This window comes from Microcaecilia unicolor, chromosome 10, assembly GCF_901765095.1.
Source record: "Microcaecilia unicolor chromosome 10, aMicUni1.1, whole genome shotgun sequence".
Taxonomy (NCBI): domain Eukaryota; kingdom Metazoa; phylum Chordata; class Amphibia; order Gymnophiona; family Siphonopidae; genus Microcaecilia; species Microcaecilia unicolor.
Window position 1 is genome coordinate 187,777,521 of NC_044040.1, and position 15,942 is coordinate 187,793,462.

Below are 15,942 nucleotides of genomic sequence, written 5' to 3' on the forward strand. Positions count from 1 at the left end.
AAAGGCCCATTTCTGAGAGCAATGAAACGGGCGCTAGCATGGTTTTCATCGGTAGTGTGTATGTTTGAGAGAGTGTGTGTGTGAGAGTGACAGTGTGAGACTGAGTGAATGTGCGAGTGTGTGTGACATAGAGTGAGGCTGTGTGTGAGAGTGACAGTGTGAGACTGAGTGAATGTGCGAGTGTGTGTGACAGAGTGAGGCTGTGTGTGAGAATGAGAGTGTGTGTGTGAGAGAATGTGAGTGTGCATTTGATATATATAGACTTTGTGTGTGAGTGAGTGATTGATTGAGGGAGAGAGTGTGTGTGGTTTTTTTTTTTAAATTTTTGCCTTATCGTTTTTAGAATTCTATTTAACGTTTCTGACCCCTTTCGCTTCTTCCAGGCACTCTCCCCTCCTTTTTGGCTTCTTTCATTTGGCTCAGTAATAGAGTTGTGCTTCTGGCAGTCATTTCAACTCTCCTGGGTATTATTGTGCATTGTGCAGCATGTCAACTCTTCTCAGTCGATATTTAATCCATGTTTCTTCTGTTGGATGCTGTGTCCCCAGTTTTGGGTGCCTGGAATTTTCCCAGCCTTGTTGCTATGCATACATCGGTTGAATTTGAGGGCAGATTTGAAGGAAGATATTCGGCTCAGACCAAGTTGAAGTGACATTTTGGGAAGTGGAGGTGGTTGCTTGCTTAAACAAAAGGGAAGTGATAAGCATTAGTTCTTCTTTTTTTGAACCATTAACCTTGGACACTGCAGACACATTACCCCTGCCTTTCAGTTCTTGTATAAATGTGACTTATTTAGAAACTTTGGCGCGGGCGGATGGAGAGGGGAAGCGTCGAATGGGGGGGGGGGGGGGGAATGGAAGAGGCGACGGGGGGGGGGGGTGGAGAGGGGAAGCGGCGACCTCGTGGGCGAGTGGTCGGGGAAGCTGCTTACTTGGGGTGGAGAGAGGAGGTGACGAACCTCGTGGGGAGTGGAAACAGAGCTGGGCTTCCGTGATTCGTCGAGTGTGTTTGCTCCGCTCTCGACGTCATCACGTTGTGACGCGAGGGCGGGGCAGACACTGAAGGCCAAACCGGATATCTCGGCCGCCTCAAGTTCTGGCTGGAGGCTTCATCGAACGTTGGAGGTGCCTTTTATATATATAGATAGTGTAGTTTTCCTCTTGTTGAACTGGGTCATGGAACACATAGAATATATTTCCCAGCATTGTATTTTGGCAGCCAGCAAAGTCCTCGCTTTGCTGTTGCAATTCCCACATCACTGTAGGAGACCTATGGGTTCTTTCCTACATCTTAACAGGGACATGAGTTTTCCATAAAAGTTTGCTTGCGGTGTTTCTCATTTGTATAAAATTTGTATGTACAGTTGTACTCAGAAAAATTTAGGACCCTGTTTACTAAGCTGCGTTATAGGTGCGTTAGCATCTTTTATGTATGTTAACCGTGTATGCGCCTACAATATCCCTATAGGCGCCTACATGGTTAGTGTGCACGCGCTAATTGTAAGTGTGTTACAAATGCTAACAAACCTTAGCAAACGGACCTTACTGTGCAAATTTTACCTGATGTCGTAAATAGAGTTGTGGTCTGGTTTGGTAGATTATTTGAGATGTATTTAGTGCCCCCCCAAATATAAAAATATTTAAAAATATATATAGACATATCCACAATACATAGGTCAATAACAAATAATAAAGAAATGGTGCAAATGTAGACTATTATTTTTGTATTTATATTTTTTAGTAATCTCAATCATTAAGTCTGAGAAATACTGTGTGTGAGTTTCACATAGCTAAGCAATTGAACTGAAATATTTGATTGGGTGTCTTTATTGATTTCTGATCCCCAATGTGATTTAAATGTTATATTTAGATTAATCCAAAGCTTGAAATTATTGTCCATACCAGCCATCCAAATAAGTGGGGTTATGTACCCCTGCCAGGAGATGGAGCCAGAGGAAAACAGCTTAGAGGTACTTTGCTTCCCCTATAGGTGGCTGGTGCTGCCTTCAGTTGCTCAGTATTTTTCTGGCTTCAGCAGATGTTGCTGCACCAAGCCACATGTGTGCACCTATGAATATGTCACTCCTGGGAGGCTGTAGAAACGTAGAGTCTGGGGAATGCTGTGGATAACAGTAATAGGCTGATTTCGCTCTGCCTTTGTGAACAGAATCATCTGGAGGCAGAGTTCCCACACCAGTGGGTCTAGTACTGGGTCTGATGGTGGGAGCTACTCACAGCAAGCCTCTTTCCAGAGGGCTGTGCCAGATTTGAACTCAAGTGAGAGGGTCTGAAGTGATAGCAGTTTCCCCTTGCTTCCTCCATTTTTAGTATGCGTATTGAAAAAAAAAGTCACACACTGCAGGTGAGTCATGGCAGTTCAGCATACTAGCTGGTGCATTTGGCATGGCCTGGGAGCAGGCAGACAATCAAGCATTCACTTGCTTAGTTGGTACCATCTGCTCTCCCTCCTCTTGCTTCCAGTATGCTTGGGGGCAAAGCAGCAGGTGACACACTGCAGGTAAGTCATAGCAGTTCAGCCTGCCAGCTGGTGCATTTGGCTTGGTTTGGGAGCAAGCAGGCACCAGGTGGGCGAGTGTGTGATCTGTGAAAGTTTAGCACCCAGCCAGAAGTGAAGCTGCATCAGTTCCCCAGATTGAGATGTGACTTATGTAGTGTGCATAGAGTAAGACCTGGTCAGCGCTCCTGTATTGGAGCTTTGCATCACAAATACATAAGTGAAGCATGTTGGGCCTTTCTCTTTCTCTTCTGATAGAAAAAAAGGAGAAGTTCCTGAAGGCTATATTACTTATCTAGTTATGAGTTAATATTTCAGCAGGGGGCCTTGCATACATGTTGGAGCTTCTGCCTCCCCCACCTCCCTTCCAGCCAGGGGAGTAATGGTCGGAACAGCCTGCATAGCTGGCTCTCTGCCCCTCTACATTAGTGGACATTCTCAGAATGTCTTTAAGTCCAGTTTAGGCCTCTGATGCATGAATACTTGTTGCAGTCTGAGAATAATTAAAAGAAAAAAAATATTCCTGGGTGGTTCTGTATTGAGCCCTTCCTAGCCCTATTCTGTGAAACCCCAGGTTGATCTTTGGTGTGCTAGGGTGGGCCATGAGACATGGTAATCTTTGGGGGATCCTGTATTTCTGGGTGGTCATTGGCCTCGTGCCTCCTGATTAGCTGGAGATGAGATATCCTTGGTTTTAGTTGTAAGGTGCCAAGGTCTGAGGTTTTATATTCCCCTCCTAGTGAAGAGAAGGATATGGTGCTGAGTCTCTTGGGGGGGGGGGGGTCCTTATCTTGTAAAATCATGATTGGTGGAAAGCGTGACATTTGGGGACCCTCTTGGTAGAAAGGCTTGACCACTCTTTTGTTTTTATTCTCTCTTTCTCCTGGTGGCTGTATGCAGTGGGTTCATGATTCCAGCCCTCATGTGTTGAGGCCAGTATCCCTTGGATGGGATGTGATGGCCTTTCTGTAGGTAACAGTATGTAGAGGAGGGAGGTCTTGAACATCTCTACATGAGATCTAACAACTCCCGGGCAGATTAGTGGTTGGTGAGTCTTATACGATAGGGATAAATTATTTATTTACTGCCTTTTTGGAGAAATTCACTTAAGGTGGTTTATTGCAAGAATAAGTCAAACATAGGCAATTTAGACAATTACAGCAGTAAAAATATTCAAATAGCAGTACAAGATATGGTATGGTATGCTACAGTACAATGTCAACACAATACACAAAATATTTTAATAGACAGCATAGGGGTGTAAGCAAAGATGGAACATAGAAAAATTAGAAATTAAGGGGACTAATTTAAAGAGAGTTGCACGTGAAGTCAGAAAGGTGCTTTAAGGTAGAAGTGGACAAGTATGTCTTGCTACAGTATGTGCCTGATACAGGGGCGTATCTGCGTTTGGCCACAGGGGCCTGGGCCCCTGCAGATTTCGCCCTGGACCCCCCTACCGCCGTTAACTCTTCCCCGCCTACCGCCAACCCTTTCCCCGCCTATCGCCGTCACCTACCCCCGTCAAACTCCGTCCAACTGGAAGGATGCATTGCAGCTTTAACAGCACGAGGATGAAGAAGTTAAAGAAGACCTCGGCTGGGCTGGCGGGGGTTGGGGTCCCCCGCCAGCTGAAGTAATATTTTAAAAAACCGTCAGGAGCGGACCTCGGGGGTAGGTTACGGCGGTAGGCGGGGGAGGGTTAACGGCGGTGGGGGGGGGACGGCGGTAGGGGGGCGGCGGCTGGGGGGGGGGGTTATAATGTGCCCCCTCACTCTAGCCCCTGCCCCCCCTATCGCCGAACCTCAGATACGCCCCTGGCCTGATACATAAAGACAGCAGAATAAATGGTCTTATTTTTCAATTTGCTAGGACTGGAAGTAGTGAGTTACCCGAAGGCCTCTATCTTTGTTAGCCATTTGTACTCAACCAATAAAGTATTCTGGAGTGGGTCTATAAAGAATCTTATGAACTTTGGTGCAAATCTTAATTGAATTCGAGCCTCCACTGGTAACCAGTGGAGGTTGCACAACAAAGGAGAAACACCATCATACTTATGAGCAGAAGAAGATTAATCGTGCAACCGTGGTTTGAATGGGCTGAATCTTCCGCAGAAGGCCTTCTTGACAATCTGCATAAATGTATTACTATAATCTAAAACAGATAAAAGTAAACTTTGAAAAAACAATGTAAAGATATAGGTATCAAAAAAGACAGCCGCTGAGAAGGATATAGGTTAAGAATACTGACACTTTTTTTCACTAAAATTTGTTTGCTCGCTTTAGGTGCTGTTACTTGTGTGTTTTCCTTGGCCTGTGCACTAATTATTGGCTATCTGGACAAGAGAGCAGAAAAGATACTAAATAAAGAAAAAGGGAAAACAGGTACATGGATCTCCCATTTTTTTCAATGTGTTTCTCTTTTTTATGTACTGTTCTGGCTTTTATTTCTATCATTTAATAGGCATGTGAGCATTCTGACCTCAGTATTCCTTATAAACAATCATTACGTGCAGAAGCAATGGCTTGTCTGTAGTTAAGCTGGCTATTATTATTAACTAAACATTTTCGGTATAATGGAAGCCCTATTCAGACAAGAAGTAGTATTAGGTGGTAGAGATAAAGCAGTATTGGATTAGTCTTTCACCTTTTAATCATTTTATTCACATAAACTTCCCCTCTGCTGTGTGAACCAAATCGCCCACTGATTCAATTATAATAGCTCCTTGAGTCACGTGTTGACGTGATTTTTGTCTTAAGGATCATAATCCCTGTTAAGATTTTCTATTGTGACCTTCCTGTTATAATTTAAACATTTTTCAAGTGTACTAATGTATCATAGCCTTTTAGATCTTGAGGGAGGAAAATGGATAGAGTTCAGCCTTTCTCTCTCCTGAAATTTTGCCCAGGGCTTTCCTGTTTGTATCAGGGGCGTAGCCAGACAGCAGATTTTGGGTGGGCCTAGACAAGAAGTGGGTGGGCACCAAGTGTTCTCCCCCTCCCACCAAAAAAAGATCTCAACTGGTGGGAAAATGCTTCTCTCCACCTTGGCAGTCTGCAGCAGGCATGTGCTGAAAACTGAGCATGCGCAGGTGCCAGTACCGGGGAGAGTAGCATTTTCGTTACCATCAGGGGGAAGTCTTCAGCTGGTGAAGCTTAGGATTCCCACCAAATACCACTAAACATGTGCTACTGTTGGGTGGGCCTGAGCCCTAAGTGGGTGGGCCCTAGCCCACCCAGGCCCACCTGTGGCTACGCCACTGGTTTGTATTTATCTTCTTTCTTTTTCTTCTGTCCAGTTGTACTGATTATGGTTTGATCATGCCCCTTAGACCCTGTCACCTGTGCTAAACAGGAGAAGTGGCAGGTTTTATACAAGGAAAATGTAAAAATCTGAGATGCTGGCATTCAGTAACCAGTAGAGAATGACACGGGGACAAAGTTTGTCCCTGCCCTGTCCCTGTGGGCTCTGTCCTCATCTACAGAAGCCTTCTATGATTTTATATTTAAATCTTTTTATTAAAGTATAAACTGGAACAATATGCTGTGCAACTGTTGTGTATAAATTTACAAATAGAAAACAGTAATAACAATGAGCAGCTTTAATAACTCTCCTTCCCACCACCACCCTCTACCCTTCCAACTAGAAAATGACATGGGGACAAACTTTGTCCCCGCTCTGTCCCCGTGTCATTCTCTAGTAGCCATGGCCTCTGTAGCAGCACTCATGGTACAACAACTTCTAAACAATTGCTAAAGTCTGTGGCAAATATTTCCTGTTATCAGTTAATTCATGTGTTATCCTAAAAATGAGCATAGTGATTCTCTCTACAAAAATTTGGCCATCGGGATTTCATCGGAGGCTGTTTAATACATTTTTCCAGTTGTTTTATTTTATGCTTGAAATTAGATAACTCATAATTATTTTACTCAAACAATTTATGCTTATATATATATATATTTTGCATTATTTTTCAGGAGATGTGATAAAGCTCAGTGATGTGAAAGACTTTTCCCTCTCCCTGTGGCTCATATTTTTAATATGCGTTTGTTATTATGTGGCCATTTTCCCTTTCATTGGACTTGGGAAGTAAGTAGGTTTCTTCTGTAGCTCAGTGTTCATGCATCATTTGGCTCAGTTCTTAAAATAGCATCTACAGTATGCTTTTGCTTCTATTCTTTGTAAACTTGACTATGTCTCATGCCCCCTGTACTTTTAGAATAGTGTTTTCAAACCTTTGAAGCCCAGGGCACACCCACATTCACAAAAATGCCGTGTGGCACGAAGTTTGGGCATACAGGGGATCCATACAGCTTAAAAAAACAAATACTAGGGAAGAATTGATAGAAAGCCCCACTAGGTGTTAGAAGAATTGAACAGAGTCTCGGGAGGGAGATGAGGAAGAAGTATTATGTGAAATTATACTGCGGAGAGCAGGGCCAGGCCATCTGTTCCCTGCATTCTGCTTATTAATTCCTACACTCTGGGGCTCAATCTGTATCTAGTCAGGGTTACACACAGACGTTCAGATAGAGAATCTCCTGAAGATCAGGTACAAGAGCAGTTGGAAATGTGCACAGTGATGGTTCTTTGGATGTCTGTGTATACTGCTGACACTTGTGTATATAGCTGGGCGTTGTATGCTCAGGTTCTTTGGGCATTCACATAGACAGGGAATCGTCACACTGCATTCAAAGCTACTCTTTATATATCTATAATATATATTTAGAGAGACAGAAAGAGGAGCTTCCTGGTTTCCTACAACAGATTTTAAGATTCTGTGGCATACTTGCATAAATCTGATTTCTTTTGACTATTAAAGATAAATTTACATATCTTTTATTTTGTTCATTTGGGAGTTTTATGAGCAGGGGAGTTCAAGTATCAAGGTCAGGGAGGAGATGAAGATGTGTTTTCATTGATGGAGAAGAGGGAATATTGGAAATGGGGAGACAGGAAGAGGGAAGATAGGATGGGGTGAATGAGAAGGTAAGACTGGGGTGCATCTTTCTTGTGCTTAATGTTATTTATATCTTATGCATATCTTATGTATTTTGCATTTTATATGATCTGCTTTGTGCCTTACTCAGAAAAGAGATGACAAGTGAATATAAATAAGAGGAGGAGGGAGGATTGGAGAATGGGAGAGAAAGAAGGAAGATTGGGTTTGAGCAGGCGGAAAGGAGGGAGGATTAGAATGGAGCAAAAAGAGGAGGGAAGGAAGAGTCTCCTCTTTGGATTCTTCCCCCCCCCCCCCCTCCCAAGATCTCAGAAGATGGTGTCCCCTCCATTGGTTCCAGTGTTGCTCACCCTTAATTTTAATTTATTTTTAAAATATGTATTCATTGCCCATTGGTTCCGGGGGGGGGGGGACGGACGGACCTTCTCACCTGTAACAGGTCAGGAAGTATTTCTTCACGGAGAGAGTGGTGGATGCTTGGAATGCCCTCCTGCGGGAGGTGGTGGAGATGAAAACGGTAACGGAATTCAAACATGCGTGGGATAAACATAAAGGAATCCTGTTCAGAAGGAATGGATCCTCAGGAGCTTAACCGAGATTGGATAGCAGAGCCGGTAGTGGGAGGCGGGGCTGGAGGTTGAGAGGCAGGGATAGTGCTGGGCAGACTTATACGGTCTGTGCCGGAGGCGGGGATAGTGCTGGGCAGACTTATACGGTCTGTGCCAGAGCCGGTGGTGGGAGGCGGGGATAGTGCTGGGCAGACTTATACGGTCTGTGCCAGAGCCAGTGGTGGAAGACAGGGATAGTGCTGGGCAGACTTATACGGTCTGTGCCAGAGCCAGTGGTGGAAGACAGGGATAGTGCTGGGCAGACTTATACGGTCTGTGCCAGAGCTGGTGGTTGGGAGGCGGGGCTGGTGGTTGGGAGGCGGGGATAGTGCTGGGCAGACTTATACGGTCTGTGCCAGAGCCGGTGGTGGGAGACAGGGATAGTGCTGGGCAGACTTATACGGTCTGTGCCAGAGCTGGTGGTTGGGAGGCGGGGCTGGTGGTTTGGAGGCGGGGATAGTGCTGGGCAGACTTATACGGTCTGTGCCCTAAAGAGCATAGGTACAAATCAAAGTAGGGTATACACAAAAAGTAGCACACATGAGTTGTCTTGTTGGGCAGACTGGATGGACTGTGCAGGTCTTTTTCTGCCGTCATCTGCTATGTACTATGAACAGGTACTTTCTGTTTTGCAGCAGGATTTATCAGGCTCACAGTCCCTCCTACCTCCCTGTAAGTTGCTTTGAAACCATCTGAGCAGATGGAAACCACCACTTGCAGCAAGAACTGCACATGCTCAGAACTGTACACTAACTTCTGAGCTCTGAGAGAGTTGTTTTATTCTAGTGACATGCAATGACATTACTCACTTGTGTTCTTTTCTTTTCTGTGGAAAACCTGTTACAGATGAGCAAGGAATGTTTAATTTTGGTTGTAATCCAGTTCACTCTTTTAACTGATTAGTACTAGAACATTCTGAATAGCTTTGTCACCCAACAAGTTGTTGGGTTGACATAACACCTATGAAGAGACACGATCTTCAGATTGCATTTCTACTTTTATTTCATCTTGGAATAAATACATAAATTCAGTTTGAATACAGCCACTGTTGCTCTTTCCATGTTTTTGCAGTTTGCAGACAGTGGCTGTATCTTGTCTTTGCCATTATGGGCCATGAGGAGGTGTTGGCTAGACAGCAAGAAAATGGTGAGATTTGTAGGGATATGGCTGGTGTACTGATGAGACTTGGAGCTTTGAAGGAAGGTCAGGAAAGGAAAACCATTCTGCAACTAAAAATGGACCGAAATAAAGCAATGGCAAACAATAGAAAATGTGTCCTTGCAAGTAAGGAAGTGCAACTTCTTGATTTATGTTAAGTTTTTAAAGTGCAGTTTAAAAAAAAAACCTCACCTTGCCTTTTCTTTTTCTTTTTAGGGTTTTCTTCATGGGAAAATTTCAGCTTTCTTCTGAAGAAGCCAGTGCAATTAATAGGTACAGTAAACGTTCAGTGCATGGGCTGTACTCTGGATTGCCAAGTTTGTGAATACAGAGGAGTCTTTTTAGAAGGCATTGGTTCCCAACTAATCGGCTTAGGCTGGCTTAGCTCTGTCCTCTTGAGATCCTTCTCACGCTGGCTGTGACCGTTTTATCCCAGCAAGCTGGGTTGACCTACAAGTCACCTCCAAGACTCCAGCAGATGCTATTCCATGCATGAGCCAGTAGTGTCCATTCATCTTTCTTGTACTGATCTCATTCAACTGAAGAAGCAAGCGAGCTACTTTTAATTCATGATGTGCTATATGGAATTGCAGAAAACTGATTCTAGTTTCTTTCTTTGAGGAAGGCTGCATGCTATCTGGTCAGATAAGATTTGTTTAAACAAAAATTGACGATGGAAAAGTTGGCAAGGATATTCAGAATAATCACACCAGATTTCTGTTACCTGTATGCAGCACAACCTGTTTTCTTGCTGTCCTCCTTTGAGCCATGATAGGCATCGCTTGTTTTCTTTACTGTTTTTCTTTTTTATTTTCTTTTAAGTCGTAAATTTGAAATTGATTTATTTACTTGCCTTTTCAACATCTAAACTCAAGGTGAGTTACAGTTCAGGTACAGTAGTCATTTCCTTGCCCAAGGGGGCTTGTAGTCTAAGCATTACTTGAGGTAACGAAAGGTGAAAGGACTTGCCCAAGGTTGCAAGGACTTCTAGTAGAGGAATTGGGATTTGAACCTTTGCTTCCCTGATACTCATCCTGCTGCAGTAAACACTAGGCTACTCCTCCACTCCCCTTTAGCAGCTAAGAAACTTCATTAGTGTATTTGATGCTCTGGGTTATGCTTTCTGGCAGTGATGGTGGCTTGTTTTTTTTGTATGGGTAGTGTACCTTGTGATTTTTAAAAACATTTTTATGTGATTTCAGAACTATAATAAAAATGTAAACTAGCAAAAATACTAGGACTAGGGGGCATGCGATGAAACTACAGTGTAGTAAATTTAAAACAAATCGGAGAAAATTTTTCTTCACCCAACGTGTAATTAAACTCTGGAATTCGTTGCTGGAGAAAGTGGTGAAGGCGGTTAGCTTAGCAGAGTTTAAAAAGGGGTTGGACGGTTTCCTAAAGGACAAGTCCATAAACCGCTACTAAACGGACTTGGAAAACTCCAAAATTCCAGGAATAACATGTATAGAATGTTTGTACGTTTGGGAAGCTTGCCAGGTGCCCTTGGCCTGGATTGGCCGCTGTCGTGGACAGGATGCTGGGCTCGATGGACCCTTGGTCTTTTCCCAGTATGGCATTACTTATGTACTTATGTACTTATGATCCAACCACAGTAACAATTTTGATTTCCAGTTGGACCTCAGATTGAAGCTGTAGGACTTGCCCAGCATACTGAGCTGGGTCCTGCAGATGTGCAGCTGATTCTTTTGCCCGTTTCGATATTTTAATTGGTGTACCATGGTTGTAGGCAGTTGTCATTCATTCCCATGATCCCAGTTGGAGAAGTTTCCTCTCATACACCAGTTTTATTGCTGCAAACCGTTTTGAGTGTCTTATGCGATGGCTGGCTAAAAGTCCAGTTTAAATTATAAGATGTAAACGGTAATCACAGCCAACTATAAAGCTCAATGTGACTTTTAAAAAAAGTGTAAAATTATAAAACTAAAAAATCATAATATTAAAAAAAAATGTATAACAAGATCAGCTAATCCGGTGGCTCTGAATGGATTTCAATAATGTTTTCTCTTTCTTTTTCAGTATTGTATATATAATTTCTGCTCCTCTGTCACCTGTGTTTGGATTTCTGGTAGACAAGTTCGGCAAGAATGTTATCTGGGTGCTTTGCGCAGTTGCAGCCACACTCGCTGCTCATGTTATGTTGGCCTACACATTTTGGACCCCGTGGCTTGCCATGGTAATGCATTTTAAAGGACTATTTGTTTGCTTTCTTCTTTGGTCCTCTCTGCTTCAGCATCACCTCCAGCTCAATGAAACTGAGCCAGAATTTACTCACCAGGAGGGTCTTTTACTAATGTGTGTTCACGTTTTTGGCACGCGCTAAAATTGTGGGCGTGCTAAACGTTACAGATGCCAGTGCATTCCTATGAGTGTCTCTAATGTTTAGCGCGCCCACAATTTTAGTGTGCGCTAAAAACGTGTGCACGCCTTAGTAAAAGACGCCCCAGGTTTCTTCTGTGCAGAAATCAAAGATCCATCACTGTGTGCCTGCAATGTCTTTGTTATAGCTAAACTAGCCGTTGAGCCCGTTAAAACGGGCTAGTGGGTCGCCGCCGCCGCCACCCCTCCACCTGGCCCATCTCTTCGCTATTCAAATTACATCTCCGCAGCAGGCAGATCAGCTGAGCTCCCGTCGGCCTTCCTTCTCTGCCTGTGTCCCTCCCTTGTGTGATGTAACGTCGGCGAGGGCGGGACAAAGGCAGGGAAGGAAGGCCAATGGCAGCTCAGCTGATCTGCCTGCTCCGGAGATGTAAATTGAATAACGAAGAGACGGGCCGGATGGAGGGGTGGCGGCAGCGGCGACTCCGGGGGGGGGGCACCAGTAGCGGGAACCTCGGGGGGGGGGGGAGCGGTGGCGACCTCAGCGGTTCCCTCCCCTTCGCGCAGTTTCCCTCTCTGTCCCGCCCCCCGTCATCACGTATTGACGCGGGGGCGGGACAGAGAGGGAAGTCTCTACTGCGCATTTGCGAGTGAGTACAGTCACTCGCCGTTTATATGTTTGATAGCAAAACTGATACTACTTTTCTTAGGAATTACTGATAAAGAAATCAGATTTTAAGGGTAGTTAGAGCAGAACAAAGAAAATATGAAGAAATCCTTTGATTTTAATAATTGCTTTCCTGATCCTGTGTAGGATGTTATGCCAAGGTTGGGGAGGGCAATGTTGTTCATCATGGGCTTCAGAGTTCCTTATGTATGAATTAGTTTGAGGTCACCCTTAAACCAATACCTGTCTTATTTCAGCAGCAGTAAGTGCTGAACTCAAAGAAACAACTGTTCTGCACTCACTAACCCCTTATTTTTAATATATAGTTGCAGTTATTTTGGGGGAGAGCTGGAAGAGAGCGAGTCAGAAGCACAGCATAAAGTAGCACAATGGGCCTTTGAGTGGCTATGGGAGAACACATTTTATTGAAAGACCTGACATGGGCTGCATCAGGGGTCTGTAACGAAATACATATTCATAAAACAATTGTTCACACATAGATTAAGAATATTGCGATTATATAAATAAATAAACTTAAAAATAAAAGTAATGATGATTTTAAACAATTGAATAAAAAATATATAAAATGATAAGAATATATTTGTTAAAAATGGACAAAAAATATAAGCTGGAAGATATGTAGTATAAATAAAAAATGTGATGATATTTTGGTGAGAAATGACACGGTAGTGATTTGAGTCTGTATTTTTGGAAAGGTCTGCACTGAAAATAACACTTGTTTGGGCTATGTATTTTATTTATTTATTTATTACATTTGTACCCCGCGCTTTCCCACATACAGCAGGCTCAATGCAGCTTACATAGTAAAAGAAAAAGCATTACAAAGAACATTTAAGAGGAATATTATAAACTGTGATAAGCATAGCTGCTTACATAGTAGAAAACATTACAAAGGACATGCAAGAAGGATAATATAAACTGTGATAAACACAGTGGTAACAATGCCCAATATATGAATTGGAATAGGGAAGGTAGACAAGGATAGGATAGGAAAGGTAAAATGGAAGGAGATTGGGAGGGATATGGTAAAAGGGATGGAGAGGAGAAGATTGAAGATTGAGTATAAGGGGATTTGAAAATAAGGTGAGAGGTATAATTGGTGTCAGCATATGAGACTAGGTCCTTATTTTATAAAGGCACAAAGATGCTTTGTCTTTATAAACCACTAGCACAAATCTGTGTGTAAACCATAACCATGTCCAAAACCCTCCCCTGAATGTGCTTACTCTAAAGTCATGTACAAGTGTGCCACTTACAAATAACCCACTGACCCTATTCTGTCTTTCTTGAGGTGTGAAAATGTATAAAATGCCTGGGTATCTCATTGAATCCATATACTCTGGATGATGCTTGAGCAAAATTGTATAAGTCACTCTGAAAGGCAGAATGCTAATTCCAGTCCAAGGGTCTTTGACTGGTTTGGGTCTGTGGACTGGAGAATTCTTTTATTCTAGTACAGCGTCATATCTGCCTTTAGTGTCTCACCAAACAACAACAGAAAATCCAAAGGCAACACAAAAAGTAGAGGAAATAACAGTAGTATATGTAAGAAGATCTCACACAGGTGACTGTCCAGGAGAAAACTTTATTGGCACCTAAATGTCTCAACCATAATCGGTGACGAAGCAAAGCTGACTCAGGGGGTCCTTTTACTAAGGTGCACTGAAATATGGCCTACGGTAGTGTAGATACGTGTTTTGAGCACGCACAGAATTATTTTTTAGCGCACCTACAAAAAAAATGCCTTTTTTTTTTTTTTTTGCCGAAAACGGACGTGCGCCAAAATGAAAATTGCCGCATGTGCATTTTGGGTCTGAGACCTTACCGCAAGCCATTGACCTAGTGGTAAGGTCTCACGCGGTAACTGGGTGGTAATGGTCTATGCACGTCCAGAAGCCAAAAGATATTTTTCAGACGCACGTAGCGGACGCGCACCAAAATTGAAATTACTGCAAGGACCATGCGGTAACTGGGCGGTAACTCCAATTTGGCATTCGTTGGGGGCGTGTAGGCTTAGTAAAAGGGCCCCTCAGTTCAGTAGGGTTGATATGAAAGAAGAATGAAAGAAATGGTGGAAGTGTTAGACCTAATCTCATTTTTTATCCATTTTCTTGGTAATATGAGAGCTCAGCAGTAATTTATTTTTTTATTGTACTTCTAGACTTGCACAGTGTTATACAAATACACATGAGACAGACCCCACTCTACAGAGCTTCGAATCAAGACAAACATGAGCTCACTTCATCTTGTTTTAGTGTTTTGCATGCCTGCAGCTGATTTAACTATTTTAATTGCTTTCTGCAGAGCCTGATGGGCATTTCCTATTCGCTTCTTGCCTGTGCATTATGGCCTATGGTGGCTTTCGTTGTTCCGGAGCATCAGCTGGGAACTGCCTATGGCTTGTAAGTATCTCTCTGCCCACTGTAAAGCCAGAATGCTGAAAAATTACAAGACCAGGTGCATTGTGATGTAGGTGGAAATGGTTGAACGATGGTATTGCTGGGTGGACACGCTGTAGAATTCATGAACTGTTACAAAATTACTATAGGTTGCTCTCTCAAATTTAGAGGATGAGTCCTGTCCTTTATAGTGTCAAATAGTAACAATATAATTAACTACAGTATACAGATATAATCAGGCCATACATGGGATGTCCTTTTGAGAAAGGATATCCAGGTGGTTAATATTTTAGAACATGATCATCTGACGTAAAGCCTGCTTTAAAATACATAAGAAATGGACATCTATGTGCTGGTAATATCCAGCATAAACATCCATTTTGCAAACTAAAGTATCCAAATGATGAATGGAGCTAATCAAGAAACATGTACATAATTATGACAGTGTAGGAATGTCCATGTTATAAAATGGCCAAATAGATGTTCATATGGAGTAGAGGAGTAGCCTAATGCTAAGAGCAGGCTGAGAACTAAGGGTCCCTGGTTCAAATCCCACTTCAGCTCTTTCTGATTTTTTTTTATTTTTTAAGTTGTGAGCCCTCCAGGGACAGAAAAGCACTTACTGTACCTGAATCAGTGGCGTAGCAAGGGCGAGGCGGTCCGCCCCGGGTGCACGCTGCTGGAGGGTGCAGAGAGCAGCTGCGCACATGTTTGCTCCGCTGGTTCCCTGCTCCCTCTGCCCGGAATAGGTTACTTCCTGTTCCGGGGCAGAGGGAGCAGGGAGCCGACAGGCGCGCGGCTGCTCTCTGCACCCTCCAGCAGCCAAGAATGCACCCGGGGGAGGGGGCTTGATGCGCCGGGGAGGGGGGGTTTCATCCTGCACCCTGGGGGGACGGGCGCCGCTGCACCCGGGGGTGGGGGAGATGCGCAGTGGCGATCCGCCCCAGGTGGCAGCCGACCTAGGATCGCCGCTGACTTGAATGTACACCACATCAATACCTTCGGGCTTGCAGGTTTCTTATATATCACTTTCAAGCCCAAAGACTCTTGAAGTGGTGAACATTCAGGTGCTGTAGGTATTTTTCTATCCCAAGAGGGCTCACAATTAAAAAAAAAAAAAAAAAAAAAAAAAAGTGGGATTTGAATCAGGGTCCCTGGATCCCTTTAACTATTAGTCTATTCCTCCACTCTACTTGGAGGTCTATTAAGAAGTTAAAAAATTAGTCTGTGAACATCTATAGTTCTGAAGCTGTCATAAAGCCTGGTATCCCTTGCCAG

At 43.5% G+C, this 15,942-nt stretch overlaps 1 protein-coding gene across 1 annotated transcript in view; it reads left to right on the forward strand.

Moving 5' to 3' along the window:
* Window positions 1-15,942, forward strand: part of MFSD1 (major facilitator superfamily domain containing 1) — a 45,182-nt gene that overhangs the window by 17,057 nt on the left and 12,183 nt on the right. The window contains exons 8-12 of the mRNA XM_030216295.1: window positions 4,797-4,895; window positions 6,489-6,600; window positions 9,454-9,510; window positions 11,278-11,434; window positions 14,570-14,667. Coding sequence (XP_030072155.1) covers window positions 4,797-4,895; window positions 6,489-6,600; window positions 9,454-9,510; window positions 11,278-11,434; window positions 14,570-14,667 — 523 coding nt within the window. The remainder of the gene's footprint in view (window positions 1-4,796; window positions 4,896-6,488; window positions 6,601-9,453; window positions 9,511-11,277; window positions 11,435-14,569; window positions 14,668-15,942) is intronic.